Source organism: Hetaerina americana, unplaced genomic scaffold, assembly GCF_022747635.1.
Source record: "Hetaerina americana unplaced genomic scaffold, ioHetAmer1.1.p SCAF_11, whole genome shotgun sequence".
NCBI classification, from domain to species: domain Eukaryota; kingdom Metazoa; phylum Arthropoda; class Insecta; order Odonata; family Calopterygidae; genus Hetaerina; species Hetaerina americana.
This window is the reverse complement of record NW_027286181.1, coordinates 16512703-16531398: the sequence shown is the minus strand read 5'-3', so window position 1 is coordinate 16531398 and position 18696 is coordinate 16512703. Positions and strand designations below refer to the sequence as shown.

At 36.0% G+C, this 18696-nt stretch overlaps 1 protein-coding gene across 1 annotated transcript; it reads right to left on the bottom strand.

Annotated features, from left to right (window-relative positions):
• Positions 1-382: 382 nt before the first annotated feature.
• Positions 383-9578, bottom strand: LOC139700807 (prostaglandin reductase 1-like). Its single transcript, XM_071599231.1, has 9 exons — positions 9331-9578; positions 9209-9254; positions 8964-9020; positions 7277-7462; positions 5189-5307; positions 4263-4417; positions 996-1107; positions 789-907; positions 383-615 (listed from the first exon to the last, which is right to left on the bottom strand). Exons 1-9 carry the CDS (start codon positions 9431-9433, stop codon positions 505-507), a joined length of 1008 nt encoding a protein of 335 aa, XP_071455332.1. The 5' UTR covers positions 9434-9578; the 3' UTR covers positions 383-504.
• Between the last annotated feature and the right edge of the window lie 9118 nt (positions 9579-18696).

The window sequence follows — 18696 nt, the reverse complement described above, 5'->3', positions numbered from 1 at the left end:
GTCGTTTCATGACGTAAATTTAAAGAGTGTACTCTTAAAAATGCATATGCAGTAATGGAAGAACCTCTGTACAGCTGGAATTATTTCATCCAGTTTTCTAAAACTAAATCAATAGCCACACCACTCCGGGTTTTATAGCATTAGGATATGTCCATGAAACATTGCATTTATTTCAACAGTTGTAACGGACGCTTGAAATAAGCTTATTGTTTAATCAATTAGCTTCACCAGTTCTATCAGCTTACGATTTACTGCAGGACAATACATTTGCCTTACTTCATAATTGAACTAATTTTCACACCCGTCCTACGACTTGTTCAAGAAATAAGGAACCGCCGACTTTTGAATAATTTTAAGAAAAGAACAATCATATTTTGCTTATTTTATTTATTTGAGACAAAAATATATTTTGAGTATTATATAGGTGACATTGGTTAAAAATTATAAAATGGCATGTGGTAGAGCTGACAGGTGGAAAATTTCACGGTAGTTCCAACGGAGATTTCATGCTTTGACAACGGCCTTGCCAACATTTTTTCCCTTAAGCATTTCTTTAAATGCTTTAGGCATGTTTTCAAAACCTTCTGTAATGGTTTCCTTATACTTCAACTTCCCCTGTTTTGAAAAAGCACAAAAATTAATTGCAGCTAATGATTAAAACCAAAATAGCATTTACAACGCCTTACAAATAATTAATGATGCTACCAAGACATCTTAAATTTTCATAGTTAAAAAAAAAAGAAACTAGTATATGTGCTATTTTAATATCACAAGTTAACAATTCATACTTCATTGATCCAATTCAAATGCTGTTTCACACCCTCTTCCCATCGGTCAAGCCATCTCATTACCATAAATCCTTCCATTTTTAACTCTTTGGATATTAATGGTAGTTGAACCAGAGAAGCTGTAACGGACAAAAATTAAACATGAATCACACAAATCCTAACTAAAAAGGTCTAATTGGTCTAAATATAAAAGTTATAAGCCAAAACCTTTTGGTTCTTCATTCTTGGAGGCATTGTATGATGATATGGATCCACAAACAGAAATGCGACCACGGGAATTCATATGGCGCAGGATTTTACTGGACATTTCACCACCCACCTGGAATAAGAAAACGTGAGACCAGCAGGGTTAAGGAAAGCAAGGGTGAAATTTTTATTTAACAAGTCACATACTGATCACAGTCAAATGCTGTTGACAATCCTCATTCTCTCCTTCGATTCATGTTCCCTGCACAAAACCCCCCTATATCCTTACTCATTATATCCCTCAATGCCATCCCTGGACACATCCCATTTTTTACATGTTCGATATAAGTTAGTATACATTATGCATCATTAAGTAGCTAGTTGTCTATTGAAGCTTGGTTATATTCAATGATAACTATGAAGAAATTGAGAATAGTATATATTACAAAAAAGGAGACCCATGTTTTGTTATCTTGGCCATCACTTAACTGGAAGGAAAAAAATGTTCATTATGAATCCTATTACATTAACTATTAATTTCATCAGTTATTACCACAAGCTTTCTAGTGCCAATAAATGTTTACCAAAATGAAATTAAGAAAATCAAAATGTTCAAATGATGTTACAAATACAATATAACCATTTCATTATGTCTAAAAGGAAAATATTTTCAATTATTCCACTTCTTTAAAATTTTCAATTGTATTCATAACTAGTTCTCCCTTCATTGCAACACACTTTTGGAATGGAAGGTAGTTATTTAAAATACGACAAGTAGTTGACTTATGTATCTTGCACATTCATTTTGACTTTTAAGGTCAAATTCATCCATAATTGCAGAATCTGAAAATCAGTGAGATAAAGAGTGAAAATTTTATACATTCCATTCAGAAATTTTAACTTTCATGCATATGGAGTCTTTATTGCATCTTGAGTGAGCTGAATTGGGATAGTCATTAAAAGCTTTATACTCAAGAACAGTTTCCTGAGAGAGAGAAAAAAAATAATGATATGAAAAGAATATTTTAGATTAAATGGGAACAAACAAAGAACACTGAGGAATTTATCTTAGAAAAACGAAATGAGGATGGTAGAATCAAAGAATGCAGTAGAAATACAAAAAATATATGGTTTGTTCGGAGAGGCTTAGTGGCAAGCAGATGATGAAAGCTACATTTTCCTAGGCTTCACAAATACCGAGGTGCATAAGCCGGTAATACAAAGACAGCAAATATGAACCATTACATTCAAAGGGACTGAATTTAGAGTTAAAAGAGAATATCAAATTATACAGAAATTTTTTTATCTACACACATTTTTTTTTAACAAATGCACTAACTAGTGATTAAGAACACTTACTGAAAAGTGTTGTGATACATTACATACTTGTATTCACATCAATGTGAACAACTGACAATACAAAGTATTAAAAGTTCTTGATAGTTAAATCGAGTTAGGTAAAATTCAAAATTTTTCATTAGAGCATCATAAACATTTCATTCAAGCAAAAAATATAACAGGAGTAGAAGTAATTTCCGCATGACTCAGAGTTCATTAGGACAGTAAGGGATGGGTGGATAGTTACGAGGGTCATCCGGAAAGTAGTACCCGTTCGTGCCGCATGAAGTGCTGACGACGCGAGTAGCCGCTGGACGAGGTCAGATAGCTTCAGTGGCTTGTCTGCCTTCTCTGAGCCAAGTTGCGTGACGCTAGCATTGCCTGTGTTGTTTCTGTGATTGTTTACAATGTTTAAAAAAACTGAGAACGCCGCCAGTTGTGAAGTGAGGGCAGTGATTAAATTCCTCAATGCAAGAAACGTTCGCCCATGTGATATTCATCGCCAATTAAAGGAGGTGTATGGAGACAATGTAATGGACGAGTCGTCTGTTCGGCGGTGGTGTCGCAACTTCAACATGGGGAGGGGGAACACACACGACGATGAGCGTTCGGGGAGACCGTCTGTCATTACAGACCAACTGGTGAGCTCAGTTGACGAATTCGTGAGGAACGATCGGCGCGTCACAATTGATGACATCTGTGAGCATTTTCCCAATGTTTCTCGAACAATTGTTCATGAAATTGTTAAACACCATCTGCATTATGCAAAAATTTGTGCAAGATGGGTCCCTCGCGTATCTCAATGAGCTGGCGGCGAAGGACTATGCAGCAGGAATACAGAAACTTGTCACACGTTATGACAAATGCCTTAATTTGCTTGGAGATTATGTTGAGAAGTAGTTTAAAGTATCCTCTTTCAAATAAAATTTTTTATGTTTGTTAATATTTACTTTTGTGTCTTTATTTCACGAACGGGTACTACTTTCCGGATGACCCTCGTAGTTACAGGTAAAATTTTTGGGGAAGTGTGAAGGGAAATCCAGTATCAACAGAATTATTGATAGTGACATGTATTTTGCAAAAAATTTAATTTAAGTTCAATAGGTAATCCTGAGGTGAATCCATTAAAATACATGAAGTTGTTAGTCAAAAGTGACAATAACTAAGTTCCTTCTGCAGTCCTGTTGCTCATTCTGCCAGAGCCAGCGTGCCAAATTTAATTTACACTCCCAAATTAAAATTACCAATAAATCTGTAGTGTATAATAGGATTCCGGAATTACAACCCAAACAAAGTATGAGGAACATTCAACATGTGGATCCAGAGATAAACTTCCACCCTCCAACCCTCTTTCCATTCTTTCTTAAAACACACTTCATCTGAAGGCCTCCAGGGTATATATCAAAGACCTTTGAATGCAATAGATATTAAGTAAAATAGCATTCATCATTGTTACATTTTGGACATAAACACTGACCTGCTCCTGGAGTTAGGCACCATCTACCTATCTATCTAAATGGCACCCAGCAAGCAAGGGTGTTTGGCAGGGACTAGGTGCACACCAAGCATGCTACATCAAAATTTAAGTTTTTCTTAATTGCTGGCTACAAAATATACACATCTAATTCATACATACTTCACTATGCATACGATATGAGCTGTAGGTAAGAAGTAGGGCAATTAAAGCTAGATGTGATAAAATATACTAGGCTACTTAGAATGAAAAAAGAAAAATTTTCTTCCCCCTTAACACAGTTGGATAATGTTAATCTGATTCCTTATCATTCATGGGAAAAATGACATCTTAAAATTATTTGTTCTACACCTTATATGTCCAATTTCATTGACATACTAATTTGAAGTTAATTAGTTGGTATACCTTACTGAGTCCCCCTCATTGCAAATTCAGTGGAAAGAACATTTTGACACTTTATTTCCACAAATGCTTACATTATCAAAGTAACAGTCAACGCCATCAGGAGCAGCTTCTTTGAGTGCTTGGTCAACGCCAACATCCTTGTAATTGTAAGCATGATCAAAATGCAAATCCTTCTTCAACCAATCAACTTTTTCATCGGTGCCTGCAAAACCAATCACTTTGCAACCTTGAAAAAACAAAGTACATACATATTTAAAATATCAGAAAACATTAGCAAAAAGACACTGCGTAGATGTGCAGGAAATGTGGGAAGGTCAAACTTGTCATACTATCTCCTAACGATATCCATAACAACAACCCTGAGGATCATATTCATTGGCAAATGGAACTACTCACTTAGCCATGTATTTTCAGGTATATGAGCACCATCAGCTGATGTTATAAACAAGGCACACATGCCAAGTGGAAGCTATTAATCAGGGTAAAATGAACTGTAGTACTATAATAATATACATAAAGCGAAATGAAAATGGGATATGTTTTACATGATGAAAGCAATCACATCACTATAAATGACAAGAGTATAAAAAAACGCAATTTATTCGATGCTTCTGTAAGTATTTAAACATTTGGTTGATGCAAAAATAACAAATGCGACAAATGTTAACATGGAAATATAAGAATAACAATATTTTATTCTAGAAATATAGGATACCATAGACTATAAAATACAAATTTTCAGTTTTCCATTGTACGAGCTACCTTCTAATGAATCTACCATTTGGTGCTCTTATACTTATTTATTGCATCTTTTAGGATCTTTGAAACTTGAAACATCTCACAATGAACCACAATTACTGCCCGATGAATTTAACGCAAAATAAATCTCAATGTATGTCGGACAACTTAGCTGGTTTGTCATATCTAGTAAGATTTTTAAAACTGTGTCTTATGTAATGATGTTTGCTTGCCTAATGCATACTAAATTGAAACAAACCTTTGATATGAGCAATCTGTCCTACAAGGGATCCAACAGCTCCTGCAGCACCCGTTACAACTACTGTCTCTCCAGCTTTAGGCTGACATATCTCAAGAAATCCAAAGTAAGCTGTATTGCTGGAAATGGAAATAAACCCCATGCCAATGAAACTACATTCTTCATATGCACTTACTCAACTCACAAAACGCCCTGGACAAAATTTAATTTAATAATGCATCAAGTACCAGATCTAATAATACAATCATTTTGCATCGCATCCCATCTATAAAATTCAAAAAGGTTACTACAAGGGTAAATGGCATGTGCTGTTGGGACACCATTCACAAAGTAGGAGAGGAAAATCTCTAATATCAAGTTTGAATACATTATTATTTCTCGCTTTTCATGTTTCCGTCGATGAATGTATGATTACAACATATGTTTGAATTCATCCATAGTCTACATTTCACATTTTGTCATTAATAATATTAATTGAAGCCACTCAAGCCAACATCACTCAATGAACACTCGTGTTTAGTGAAAATAGTTTTAACTGCTGGAACCAGAAAATAATGGCCACTTAAGGAGGTTACCTCTGGATAGAGGACGTTTTTTCAGGATGGACACCAAATTACAGCTTTTAAAGATTATGCTCATGTATAAATTTGTCTAGATTATTTAGGAAATTTTTAGTGCATTAATCTCTTTTCCTTTATAGAAACATGGGTTTGAGTACAAATAAAAGGTCACAGGTGAAGCATTATGGGAGGTGAAGTATTTATGGGAGGTGAAATATTTATGGCAGGTGACCGACTGCTGAGGTCATTTGCGCCATAGGGAATGGATAGGAAAGGATGAAGGGTGGAGAGAAACCCGGCGTCGGCATTATCCAACTCTTAACGAAAGGCACCAAGGGGTCTGCAATTTATCGTCCTATCTGATGGACGGCGTACTCACTCCAAGTGCCCTCCACAAAGCACCTTGAGTAGGGATCGAGATACCGCTGAAAAATATTCAACATCGCCGGGATTTGAAACCGGGCCCTCTCGGTGGGAAGCCACCCAGAGGGCCTGTGGTAGCCACCTCACCATCTCGATCCCATCTTAGTTTCTAAATGTAAGCAGAAAATACAGGCAAATAAAGTAATTCAATAATCAATAAGATAGAAGCAATTCTTTCAGTCTTAATCGGTTTTGAAAACTGATCTCAGTCTTATTTTTATTTGGTAGTCGACGATTTAAGCTACATTTTGGATAGACATAGGCTAAACATCACTAAGTTTCATATCTTCATCTAGCAAGACAACCTGGCATCCATAACTACATTAAACTGTTCTTCTTTGTCTTTGGCTTCAAATTGCCTAAGTATAACATAATATATAGGCAAATCACACTGCTCAAGTAGTAGTAGTAGTAGTAGTAGTTTTGAGGGGAGGCGACCGACAGCTAAGGTCATTTGCGCCATAGGGGATGGACAGGAAAGGATGAAGGGTGGAGAGAAACCCGGCGTCGGCATTAGCCTACTCTTTACGAAAGGCGCCAAGGGGTCCGCAGTTTAACGTCCCATCCGACGGACGGCGTACTCCCTCAAAGTGCCCTCCACAAAGCACCTCAAGTAGGGATCGAGATACCTCTGAAAAATATTCAACACCGCCGGGATTTGAACCCGCGCCCTCAGGGTGGGAAGCCAGTACGTTAGCCCCCGCACCATCTCGATCCCCCACACTGCTCAAATCACTGTGCAAAGGAAAAGTAGACAAAAGAGTAGACAATATATATTTACAAATTCCAAAGAAACTGCGGGAGATACCGTAACAGTAACTTTCAACGGAGTCATCTGCTCATGTGCATTACAGTGCAACAATTTCAGAGTGTAAAAATCATTCGCCTTGACTGGGATTCGTACTCGGATCCCTCAATATCTAGTCTAGTACTTTAGCCAGTTAAGCTATCGGGGCGTCCTCTCAAACTCTGATATTGTTGCATTGTAATATTAACAAAAAATAGCCAAGTGGCAGCCAAGAAACAAGTTTCAATTCTGACACTAATACCACTAGCCTTAACAGTAAGGAAAAAAATATTTTAGAGTAATAAAATTCATAATTACCCTGGCATTCCAAGAGCTCCCAAATACAAAGACATTGGCAAGCTTTCCAAAGGTTGTACAATCAATGGTTGTCCAAATCCTGGAGTTAGTTCAGTTTTTCCATCGCATATTGTATGAGTCCTCCAACCAAAGTATCCAACTACATACATCCCTTCTTTATACACTTCATTTTTGCTCTCTATCACTCTGCTCAAAGAATTGACAAAAATAATAAGTATATTTATGAATGGATTACTAAATCGATTACAAAAATATAGCTATAGTAAATAAAATTCTGTGCATTCGGCACTTACTCAAATTAATACCCAAACTTAAGGTGGAAAATATACATCTTAGTATGTATGTTCATGCAAACATTTCACAGCCTTAATCAAATCTTTTTAGCCCTTCCCAGACTACTACATTTAATGCCCCAAAAAGGATGAACAATAGTTATAATAAAAATTATCATCAGCTATATTGAAAAATAGAGCTCATAATTTAAAATTTCAACTCCATTGGACTACAAACATTCCACAACATAACACAGCTCATGCCATGGCTGAAAACAATCTTATAAGTGAAGTTTTACTAATCTAACTAAAAATCCCCAGTTGAACTTGGAAAATTACAAGCCAAGTGTTTGAAGAATTGAATCAAGATTAAATATTTAAAAAATTAAAATGACATTCTTAAGAAGCAGAAGGCTTAAGAGCTCCAAATGGGAGGGCATAACGTAGTAGTCCACCAGGTAGAGCATTTTACTACTAACCCTGGATTTCCAGGGACACCTATGGGCACCCTCAACTCCACCCAAGCTGTGTAATTTTTCGGGTACCAGATCTTCCTTGGAAACCATTGGTGGCACAGGGAAAGGAACTGGTCCCCCTTACTACACTGATGTGCAAGTTTCACATGCCATTGGGGTTGGTACGAAGTGAGTTTTTCCCTTGACTATCAAACCGACCTTTGAGTTTAAACTGTTGTTTAGTTTGAATAAATTAGACCAAGGGGAGCGATATGCATTCTTCAGAACTGATTTGGAGGAAGATTGAAGACCTGGTGAGACTAATATTATGAGAACAGTTGCAAAACTTGGGAAAGTGGCACTTTATAGTTCCAAGACTTTCCATAGTCCAAAGACAAGGCCTTTGAGATGATTGCGTGGATAAGAAAATAGAACAGTAAAGACAGGTGGGATGGAAAACTGAGACGAATGCAAATGGTGGAAAAGATAACTCCAATCCAATTGCAACCAACTGTCAATTAAAGTGATTGCAGGAATTACAGACCAAAGTCAAGCAATATGAAGATTAAATAAACTATTGTGTACTTAGCATTTCAGCAGTTTCAGTGGTGTATTCGGTTATCATTTTAACTGAATTAATAACAGAACCATTGGTTCCCTGAACTTTTGAATAAAATGAATATTCTCTGAATATATTCGATTGTAAGATACACATTCTCTCTCAACTCATAAACACAGTAAAAAACTGTTGTAGAAAAGTTAGCGGGAGACCTGAAATTCAATTATTAATTTTTCCCCCACGACCGCTCATGCACAAGATATGGGAATTTTACATATGGTCAGGGTCTCGAGAACGTTAAACAATGATAAGCTTCACGAGTCAAACAAACTGAAATTGCAATTTCAGTACTTTTTACTAAATAAATACATAAAATGAAATAATTGATTTTTCACACTTACTTGGCCAACTGCGATCCAATAACAGTTTCTCCGACTGGAGACCATTGCGAGTAAACCCTACAAGAGATGATTCAATCTCATAAAGGAAAGTTCAAATACACTGATGAAATTCGAAGCCATATAAATATTAAATCTATTTAAATAACTCGAACAATGAAAAGTCTCTAAACACAATATAATTTTTAAAAGGAAATTGAAATACCTATCGTGATCACTTAACTGTCACACGTTGAAAAATCACTCACCTCATATATGGATCGACGCTGAACCATTCTCCAGCACATAAAAATTCTGAAAAATTAGATGTAAAAACTTGAGTCCACGGATTCCAAGAAAAATTTGTGGGTATCGCTAATTGAATTATTACCTCCTTCCTTCAGAGATGGCAATTCTTCCTCGATCAGCGAAAAGTCACTATCCTTCGGCTCTCCATCAAATTCACAGACCTTCTTGTATATCTTCGCCTTCATCGTGCAGCAGAAAGAATTGCAATGGCGTTAGTACGCTGGTCACGACAATGTAGCAGAGAACGAGGATACAATGGGACAATGAGTAAATGTTCCACCGGCGCGACGTCAATTAAAACTTCCCAGTCCCGCCAATTTGACCCTAACGTCTACGAACGCACGCAACAGTCTGTATTTGGGGATCAGTACTACCAACGTAGTAAAGTCAGCGGAAAGTTTTATTTATCTGTGTGGCTAGTATTAATTGTATGTATTAAGTATTGATACAGTTAAACCAGCATGGAAAAGCTGAGAAACTTGCTCTTGTTGCATATAAAGACACAGACTAAACTGTTTAAATGATGGACGATGCTTTAGATTTTCGTGATACGTATTCAAAAGTTTTTTGTGTCCTCATGAGTGCATAAAATGCATTCTGGCTGCAAATTTAAACAACGATACGAAATTAAATTTCCGGGAAAATACGACTGATAATGATTTTACAGAGTGAGCCAGACTGATTGTATAATTAAATTTTATATCTCTGATTTTTTGTGTAATTAATATTGAACCCCTTCCCATGGATTTCGTCGTAATCGCAGTGGAAGGGCTTATGCGTTCCGTTGACCCTTAAGGCTTTACTAGCGAGATAAGTAATAATTTCTCCTAAGTTAGTTAAGAATAAGCCAGATAGGTTGAAGGATAGCAAACCAGACGAACAAACTGTGCCACGTCTCCTCCTCTTCAATTACCCTCCTCGTGAAAGTTCCTTTGCCTGAGACAATTTTTCTTCTGATTTCCCGACTACATTGGACACTTTGATCCAAAACACCTCCAAGATACTCATAGGTCAATTGTTAATAAAAGTTTTCATCACATTCCCATTGCACCGACTTTCTATTGAGTTCAGCTCTACTTGCAACCCCTAGGCTGACTGGCCCATATGCCTCTTTAACATTTCTCTCCCTAGAAAACAGCATAAACTTATCTTATTTGCATTTATTCTCATCCCATACACTGACTATCACACGGACTTTTCAATGCACTCAGCGGAATTCGCAACCCCTTGCCTGACTGATGAACTAAAGATCTGCAAGCCTAGCTGATTTTAAAAAATGTCCCCCAGCATCATTCATACCTCCAGTCTCCCATGACCCTTAAACCATTTCCTCCGCACATGCGTTGAACAGCAGAGTTAATAATGGACAACTCTGTCTTACTCCTTTTCTTAACAGTGCAGGCATCAGGACTATATATACCCCACTCGCACCTGAGCAATCTGAGACATTCAGATTGTGGTTAAGTCTCCTTTTCCTCCAATTTTCTGCAAAATATTAATTAGTTTTTCCCAATCCACTTAATTAATGCATTTTTGAATTTTACATAATAGGCAAATGCACCCTGATTGTATTTTGTTCCTCTCTAATAGTGATCTCACTACTGCAATGGCATCATGCGTGCCTTTCCCCTTCCTAACCCCAAACTGATCATCCCCTAAGTAATCATTTTCCTACTCTCTATCCTTTTGTTGATGATCCTAGGAACCACTTTAGCTGCTTGGGAAATCAAACTTGTTGTTTTGTAGTCCTCAGATAATATAGTCTTTACCTTTTTTGGAATAAGAACTAACACTGATCTGACTAAGTCTTCCACGCATAGTGTATGCTATGAATTAGTCCATAATAACTCTTCCTCCCATGTGTTTCTAAAATTTTATGTAGTTACATGGGAAGGTTGTCTACAATGACCAGATTCATTATCTTTTACGTCTACTAATAATATTCTATCAGTTTCTAGCTCTGTGCTCAACTCTTTACCTTTTTGTTCAATATTATTGCCACCCCTCACTAGCTCCCTTCCACTTTACATTACTCTATAACAATCACTCCTGGTATCTCTGTTAACCTATCTCACCTCACACAACCATAAAATATCTATATGTAGATAATAGGAGTATATTGGAGGAATAGCAGACTTATCTGCAACCTGAACATGTCTCAGACTGCCCAACTGTGAGTGGTTTTTGAAGAGTCCGGATGGGAAGAGTTAGGAAGAGGAGTGAGACGTGAGCCTTAATGATCTGTGCTTTTCAATGTATAAATGGAGAAAATGGTCAAAGAGGTATTGGAAGAACTGGAAATAGGGATGAAGGTCAGCGGACAATTCATAAAATCAGTTAGGTTTGCAGTTGATCAATCTTCAGTTTGTCAGTCAGGCAAGGGGTTGCGAACTCTGATTAGTACATTGGAAAGCCAGTGTGAAAGGTATTAGATGAGAATAAATTTAAATAAAACAAAAGTTGTGTGGTTTTATAGAAGGAGAAAAACTAAGTGAAACATTAAAATAGAGCAGGTGGAACAGTTTACTTATCTCAGCTGTGTTTTGGACCAAAACTGTTGACATAATAGGGACATATGGCAAAGAAGCCTTCACATGGAGCAGGAACCTGATGACAGGAAATTTTAGTAAGGATGTTAAGAAAAGGCTTTTGAAAAATTTAATATGGAGTGCAGTTATATATGGCATGGAAACATGGTCAATGAAGCATGATGAAAGGCATAAACTGGAGGCTTTTAAAATGTGGGTTTGGAGAAGGTGAAGATGAGAGAAAGGAAAATAGATGAGGAGGTGCTATGATATGGTGGTAGAGGCGAAGGGATTGCTGGGAGAAATCCTTAGGAGACAGAAAAAATGGACACAAAGTACAGGTACAGTACCTGTATATTGATCACCAATGGGATGTTTAAGACTGTGGTAGAGGGGAGAATGTTGGGCAAACGTGGTAGGAATAGGATAGGAATGTTGGACGGGAAGGAAGTAAGCGGAATTGAAGAGGGGCTTATTGTGGTGTACATGTCAGATCATAATTTATTAGAAGAAGCAATACAATTGTTGCTGTGCCATTTTGTAGTTTCTGTCCCTTCAAAACCTACCTTACCTGATTGATTATTGATAATAATTTATGCATCAGCTGACTTGGATAACCTTGTAAATATGGAGGCTGTTATTTTTTAGTAGAATATTTGGAGAGAGAAAAGTTTTTTGGACCTGTAAATATTTTGTGAATATGCATTTGTATTTCATGTGTTTGTCATGTTTTGCTGATACTCAGGTTTTTCACATGTTTAATAATACATGAAGTTTACCTTTCTTAGAAGTGTTTTGGACCAATATGATCAAAGCAGTAGGGACTTCAGATGAAGAAGAATTGCACTAGGCAAAGAAGCTTTCACAAGGAGGAGGGAGTTAATGACAGGGACACTTAGAGTGAGAAGGTTAACAAATTAGTTGTGAAAATTTTGATATAGGGCATAGTTTTGTATAGCACTGAAAAATGGTCATTGATTGGTGGAGATGGTCGGCTATTGAATGCGGATATGAAGAAGAATGGAAAAGGTGGCATGGATGAAGGGAAAACAAATGTGGAAGTGCTAGACATGGTGGGGGAAAGGAGATTTTTGGCAAATATTCAATGGAGGCAGGAAAGATGAGTGTCGAGCATTGTTGATGGAATATTGAGAAATGTAATAGAGAGGAGAAAGCAAGGAAGGGATAGGAAAAGAATGGGCATGTTGGTTAGAACAATTGGAGGGAGGAAATGTGGGGATTTCGATGGTGTGGTGGCTTACGTACTGGCTTCCAACCTATAGGGCCCGTTTTTGAATCCCAGTGGTGGCAGATATTTTCCAGTGGTATCGCAATCCCTACTTGAGGTTCTTTGTGGAGAGCTCTTTGAGTGAGTACGCCATCCGCTGGATAGGACTCTCAGCTGCGGAGCCCTTGGCGCCTTTCGTTAAGAGTAGGCCAATGCTAACACCGGGTCTCTCTCCACCCTTCGTCTTTCCGTGTCCATCCCTGATGGTACAAATGACCTCAGCTGTTGGCCGCCACCCCTAAAACTACTACTACAGGAGGAAATGTGCATAATTGAAGTGGGATCCATTATAGTGCCATCATCCAGTTGTTTTTATAAGAGATACAACTAAATGTATCATTGCATAGTCTTTATCCATCAAAAACACACATTTAATAATAAACAAAAATACTGAGTATGGTTTTTCAGTAATATTTTTATGAACTATGCTTAAAATGAGTAAAGTTGTCATGTTCAGTGTATTAGGTACCTTAAATCTCTTCTGTCCTTTTCCTATACATTCAGAAGGCTTAACAATAAACTTAAAATATAGCAGATTTCATAAATCAAATCTACACTTCGAGAAACTGGATGCACATATAATGATCCATTAGGATGCCTGTTCCATGTCAAAAATGATTTTTAATGGACGAAAACCAAAGATCAACTTTAAAACCATTCAAAAATCCCGCGACTTGAAAATGACTTAGAAATGGTTCACTCTTTCCTCCAAGAGGTGGCAATAATGACACTAGTAAAAGAAAGCCGAGATCGTCAAGTTGGTCCATTAAATTATATTAAAAAGTTAGATATGGCATAAGACACAGGCGCTTTAAGAAATAGCTTACTGGTTTCAGTGATAAAACGATTCCCATCAATAGAATAAAATATATTTTTGAGTTTTTAAATAATATTTTTAGAGAATTTGGTTCGTCTCTAAATTGTAATCTCTCATTTATCACCTCTATGCTCACTGCTCCAACAGTCAACTTCAAAAATCCTTTGTGAGATATTTGGGATAATTTGATCCTCCTAGCGGACGTGATATGAACAAGCATGCGTCTATAAGTTTTCGTGATAGCTTAACTGTTTACTTATCTCTGGTGTTCTGTAGCAGTTTTCTCATATACTATTTCTATGCAAATCCTGAAAGGATTAAGCGAAGTTTTATTGCTACTACTAGCCTTTGAAATGGATTGAATTGTGTTCAAACGAGTGAATTCCTTTTGAATTTGAGTGAACATCATAAGCCTCGATGCAATGGAGGGACTAAGTACTCTGGAATCCTCTGAAAACCCTAACTTTGTGGAATCTTCGTTTCATTGTGAAGACACGACATGTGAAATAATAGAAACTTCGGTCACTTTTCAATTTTTGAAAATGGACCGTAGTTTATACATTTGGATTGGGCCGTCTTCGTCCCCAATGTTTAATGATCTTTCGGTGGCGTTTCCTACGTCGTACGACAGCTTGCCGGCGGGAGCGCCTTTATTAGGTTCTTCAGAATCAATTAACATGGCAAGGAGGTATATCGCTTTGGAACAAAATATATATTTTAACTGTTTATGTATTCATCATTATATTTTTAATTATTTTCGTTTCAGATTGTCGAAAAAACTATCCATTCCAGTATTTGTGAGCTATAACCTTGTTTCTGAAGATAGAATGATACTGCCAGCTGTTGAAAAGAAACTTATGGAAGAACTAAATAACCGAACTAACCTAACATCTTGATAATATAAGTGGTAATAAAATGTCTGAATATGTTCTTGGCCTCAATCTGCAAGGGAATAGTTCTCCTCATAATGTAAAGTGGTTGATTAAAACGTGGCCAAACACTCTGTGAGTTCTTGTGAGTACACAGTTATTAGATTTCATTACCATAAGGTTCGTTCGTCAATTGAAATGCAGTGAACCCAGGTTGTCCATACTTGTTTCCCATCCATGGTTCACCAGAAAATATTGTGATGTATTCATTATGTTAAATAATTTGTTTCAGATTTTGAGAAACATTTATTGATACATGCATATGTATGAAGAATATGTGCTTAAGAATTTAACGTACAGTTGATATCTTATTTTGGGTTATTCGATATATCCATCGCAATCTTCCTCTTTTACTAACCTGTGAATTTTTCCTGCCCTTTCACAACCTTACATTGCTGTTTTGTTCTTGGAAAATAATGTAATATTCTCTGATGAAGATATATGACTGTGGTTTCTAAAATAAATTTGACATTAGTTTGCCGTTAAAGACAAGTTGCCTTATTTCAGTTGTGGGAAAGTTTTCAGTACTTCAATTTTGGCCTCAAATTTTTATAAAATACTCGCCTGATTGAGTTTTATATTTTGACTGATGATAATTCGGAAAATTTTGCGTTAGCTATTCAGGAAACTAGTTGTCTACAGTGGTCATGTGGGTGGTAGAAGAACGAGAAACGGTCATAGCATTGCACCATTTCGTAGAAAACATGTTCAGCCTCTTCACCCGTAAAGGGTTTGGTGTAAAATCACAAGCTGTATTCCACCAAAATTGACTTGTGAAGTGTTATGCCTATTTCTTCAAGTGTAATTGCCACTCTTATTTCTGTTGGCATTTTCATGATTGGAATTCTGACTGCATGCTATGCTAGTAATTCCAGTCGTCATAATTAAAACATAAATTGATGTCACGGTTTGATTAAATTGAATTGTGGATGTAAGTGTAAGAAATAAATGCACATTATACGTCGGTAGACTTTTGGAGTTCACTTACAAAGTGTTTTAAATACAATTATTTTGTTTGTCTTAACAAAGAATGCTCCTATTTCAATCTGTGTATGCATCCAATAAATATCTTGACGTGAAAGCTTTTGAAGATAAAATGCTGATTAATGTTACACTCATCCATTAAAGGTTAATTTGGGTATGAGACACGTACTGCCTCCATTCTCCTTCCAACCATCCCTTGAGATATCCATTGATCATTTTATGACTGAGGAAGCTTGAAAACCATGGCTCTCTGCCATTCACGTTCTCATAGTTTCACTGGCTGTGGAATTAAAGACCATTGCCTGATGACCCACATCAATCTGTGGAGAAGAATAGGTAATTATCCAGTGTAGAATCTCAAATGAGATACATTCATTTAACATGCAAATAATAATAATGGCTTGCCAAATTTCTGAATTTTTAATTGGCTCATTCTTTTCACGTGTTATTCCTTTTATAAAGTCTGTGTGACTGTTTTTAGTGGTTTCACATAGAGATGTAGAAAAAAATGTATTTTCTACCTTAAGTTCTTGGTGAGATTAATACATGATAGCAGAGAGAATGAGGTGTCATTATTAATGTTAAATTGAAAGTAATACTTAATAAAATTTATAGTGTATAGCTAAGTAATTAAGTCATTTAATGATCACCATAAAAAAATATATTATAAAGATGATGATTGATGTAACTCCCTTCTCAAGATAAAAAGGTATGAGTATAAAAATTCTACAAAAGTATGGATGAAATATTTTTAATTTGTGCAAATGAAACCATGTGACTGGTTATTAAATTCATTTGGCTTCAGTTGTGAAAAATTTGATTAATATTAAAATTTTCACACATTTCTTGCGTCTATATGTTTCTATGGAGTCAGAAAATCAGACATCTTTTTATTTCCCATTGTTCTACCAAGAAATGCTGCCTTGTTAACTAATTGAAATTTTGTTATTTACACTATTTTATATACTTATCGTTAAATGATTAAAGAAACTCAATCCAAAAGTGATTGGACTCCTTTTGCCATTTACCTAGATTTTTTCTCTTATTAATTTTTCCTTTTTAGCCTTTTTTCTATCATTGTGCAAAGGTCCTAAGTGTAAAATATAAAAAGGGTCTAAAAAATTAGTCCCAGATACGAAGTAAATTTTAAGTACTTGCAGGATTGTGCTCTGAGAGATCATCTTTCCTTTTTTACAAAATGAAATGGGGAAAATTGGTTGTTTTTTAAGAACTTTAGGTGCTTGAGTTCCTACAATAGAAGATGTCAACTGCCTAATTTAATCAAAATCAGAAAAAGACAACATAACCACCAAAGTTTGACCGTATGTTGAAAATTGTTCAATAATTGGCTTAAATCTGTAACTCTGTCCATAGAAGTTATAATATATCATGTATAAAGGCATCAAGTAGTGATGCAACAATTTCAGAGTGTAAAAGTCCTGGTCAAGGTGAATGATTTTTTCACTCTGAAATTGTTGCATTAAAATGCATATTAGCGGATGACTCCGTTAAAAGTTGCTGCTGTTGCGGCATCTCCTGCAGTTTCTTTGGAATTAAGTAGTAAGTTAATTGGTAATATGTTTACATCAGTATTTGAAACTATTAGTTTGCTACCCTCATATGACTGCCTCCACATGAGCGTGCGATGTTTAGCTAATTTACATTTAGACCATCTACATCTCACGTGGGATAATCATGAGCATTTCCTTCATATGGCAGCTCCATTTTTGGTTGACAATATTTTAGAATTACTTAGAATAATATCAAACTAAAATTTTGGGACTTTGAGTCCTAACTATATATTTTTGTTGCTTTTCTCTTGCTGACGATTATTTTGTAGAACATGTGGTCTTAGGTGGTTCTGACAACGTGTAATCATGACTGTAAGAGCATTTTTGGGTTTCAAAACATGTCTTTAATAAAAGAATGTACCTGATGATAATTTTCTGACAAGTTTCCAATATTGCAGTTAGAGGTGAATGCTCAAATAGATTGACCAAATACATTGTTAGTATTTCATAATCATCAGACTTGAATGACTCAGTAGATGGGAACCTAGGTGATTATTAAAAGATAAAAAATGTCCAGGGTAATGTTACATTTATTATTTGTTCATTTGCTTCAATTTCACTGCATCATGCCTGATATTATTGACTAAGAGATGAAGACATTATTATCATTAACTAAAAGATATTCAGGGGTTCATAATTGCTAACAGGTGAGAATATCTAGAGCTGGGCACAAAATATTTTGGTAATGTAATGGAATGTAATTATTTAGCTACATAAAGCAAGCATGAGGTTTTGAATGTGGAGTTCAGAATGCTTCAGTTTTTGGTCCTTTGCCAATGGGAAAGCTGAAACTTAAAGACTTAGAATGGGAATAATTTCCAAGTATAATCCTGGATGGATGGAGAAGTTCAAGGTTAGAAATGGAATAGTGTTTGTGCTTTTGAAGAGCTTGGGAATGTTTCTTATCATAGGAGATGACTAAATTGCTTTAAGAAGAATGTCAGGGAATGCTTCTAGTCCTAGGTAATCAGAGCAGACTAAGTTCTTAATTTATTGCTTATAGACCTCTCAGCTGAAGAAATTTGTATTAAACCAGGTAGTTTCAGATATAACTTAATGAAAATTTTATATTTAGAAAATATTGTTTTTTGTGTTAATTTATTTATTCCATGGCTGAGGTTTTAAGAGCCAATTTTGGAAACTGAGGATGATGAATTTGTAAGTTTAAACCTATGCTTTGAAATAAATTATTCAACTGCATAATACAATGTTGTTTTTATCTCAACATTTTTCTCATTGCATCCTTAAAAAGACTTGAGCAGTGGCGGTGATATGGGTGGTTTTCTAGTGGGATCATATCTAGAGTATGTTAAACTTTTGAAGGAAGAGAT

Excerpts from the sequence above, each read along its gene's own strand:
- LOC139700807 (XM_071599231.1), bottom strand. The coding sequence starts at position 9,433 with ATGAAGGCGAAGATATACAAGAAGGTCTGTGAATTTGATGGAGAGCCG. Across the intron at positions 9,021-9,208 it reads AGCGTCGATCCATATATGAG|GGTTTACTCGCAATGGTCTC; the intron begins GTGAGTGATTTT and ends CATCTCTTGTAG. Across the intron at positions 7,463-8,963 it reads ATTGGATCGCAGTTGGCCAA|AGTGATAGAGAGCAAAAATG; the intron begins GTAAGTGTGAAA and ends TTCTTTGAGCAG.